General features: G+C 48.4%; 1 protein-coding gene across 1 annotated transcript in view; it reads left to right on the forward strand.

Moving 5' to 3' along the window:
• Positions 1-1478, forward strand: part of arfgef3 (ARFGEF family member 3) — a gene marked incomplete at both ends in the record, with an annotated part of 22549 nt that overhangs the window by 18448 nt on the left and 2623 nt on the right. The window contains 3 exons of the mRNA XM_087173048.1: positions 464-609; positions 698-877; positions 1002-1175. Coding sequence (XP_087029174.1) covers positions 464-609; positions 698-877; positions 1002-1175 — 500 coding nt within the window. The remainder of the gene's footprint in view (positions 1-463; positions 610-697; positions 878-1001; positions 1176-1478) is intronic.

Below are 1478 nucleotides of genomic sequence, written 5' to 3' on the forward strand. Positions count from 1 at the left end.
ATGTCACAACAAAGCAGTCACCAAGCCCCGCCCACCTGGACCCACCATCCAAACCTTGCAGGATTTGGTTTCTCTGAGTGTTTTTACCTGAAATCTGCTTTATTTTTATTGGATCACTCAGAAAACAGTCAGCCAATCAGAACAGAGGCTCAGAGCCTCCTCTCTTCTGATTGGCTCCCTGACCTGTTGTAGAGCTGCAGAGAGAAGCCTGAGAGAGGAGATGTAAAACTACATAAATCTAAGATTAAACTTGATTAAATCATTTTCAAGCTTCAGTTTGTGTTTAGAATCATTAAGTGAAGAAACTCTGTTTTTACTTTAGTTCACTTCCTCCATCCTTCTCTCTTTTGAGGCCATTAGGATGTAAATAACAAACACAGCGATTTCATTACATCAGATTTGAATAATTAATATTAGATTAAATATTGATTAATGGAGTGTGTTTGTCCGTCTGTGTCTGCAGGAGAGGCCAAGTCGACGCTGGAGCGGCGCAGTGCTCTCCATCTCTTCCGTCTGGGCGAGGCCATGCTGCGGATCGTGAGGAACAAGAGCCGGCCTCTGCTCCACATGATGAGGGCCTGGAGCGTGGTGGCGCCACACCTGGTGGAGGTAGGGAACTGCAGCAAACCACCTGCATGTGACAACTGTTGAAACAATCCTTTTTAATTGATTCTTCTTCTTCTTCTTTTTCTTCCAGGCGGCGTGTCACAAAGAGCGCCACGTATCCCAGAAGGCCGTTTCCTTCATCCACGATGTTCTGACGGAGGTGCTGACGAGCTGGGCGGAGCTTCCACACTTCCACTTTAACGAGGCGCTGTTCAGGCCGTTTGAGCACATCATGCAGCTGGAGCTGTGTGACGAGGACGTGCAGGACCAGGTGAAGTCTCTCTGAGTCCCGTTTTAACACGGATCGATCAGTAAGTCAGCAGCTGCTTCATTTACCTTACTGGTTCTGAGGCTGTCGTGTCGTCCCCCCCCCGCCCCCCGCCCCCCCACCACAGGTGATCACATCAATCGGCGAGCTGGTGGAGATGTGTTCTCCTCAGATCCTGTCGGGGTGGCGTCCTCTGTTCAGCGCTCTGAGGACCGTCCACAGCAGCAAGACCGACATTAAAGAATACCTGCTGGGAGAGTACTCCATGGGTACGACGAACCTGCACACACTTCTTATCAAACACTAGAACCACCTCCTCCTGGTCGTATCCCTCCGCCACTCAAACTAGTTCCAAGTCACTTCCTGTTTATTCAGTCAGAGACAACATGAAGCTGAAATGTAATAACTGCTGTGAGCTCTTTAGAAACAGCTTAAAAAGGCCTTATGGAGATATTGAGTTCAAAACCACAACCTGAAAACAAAATGGCCGCCATCGGCGTGGAGGAATAAAAACACCTGAAGTTCATCGTGACTTTTCTGTCCTTTGTTTTTCTTCATGTGTCCTTCATCCCTCTGTTATTGCTTCCTCCTCCTCCTCTTCCTC

Source organism: Seriola lalandi, unplaced genomic scaffold, assembly GCF_002814215.2.
Source record: "Seriola lalandi dorsalis isolate HSWRI2012SDOR001 ecotype SW California unplaced genomic scaffold, Sedor1 jcf7180002053992, whole genome shotgun sequence".
Taxonomy (NCBI): Eukaryota; Metazoa; Chordata; class Actinopteri; order Carangiformes; family Carangidae; genus Seriola; species Seriola lalandi.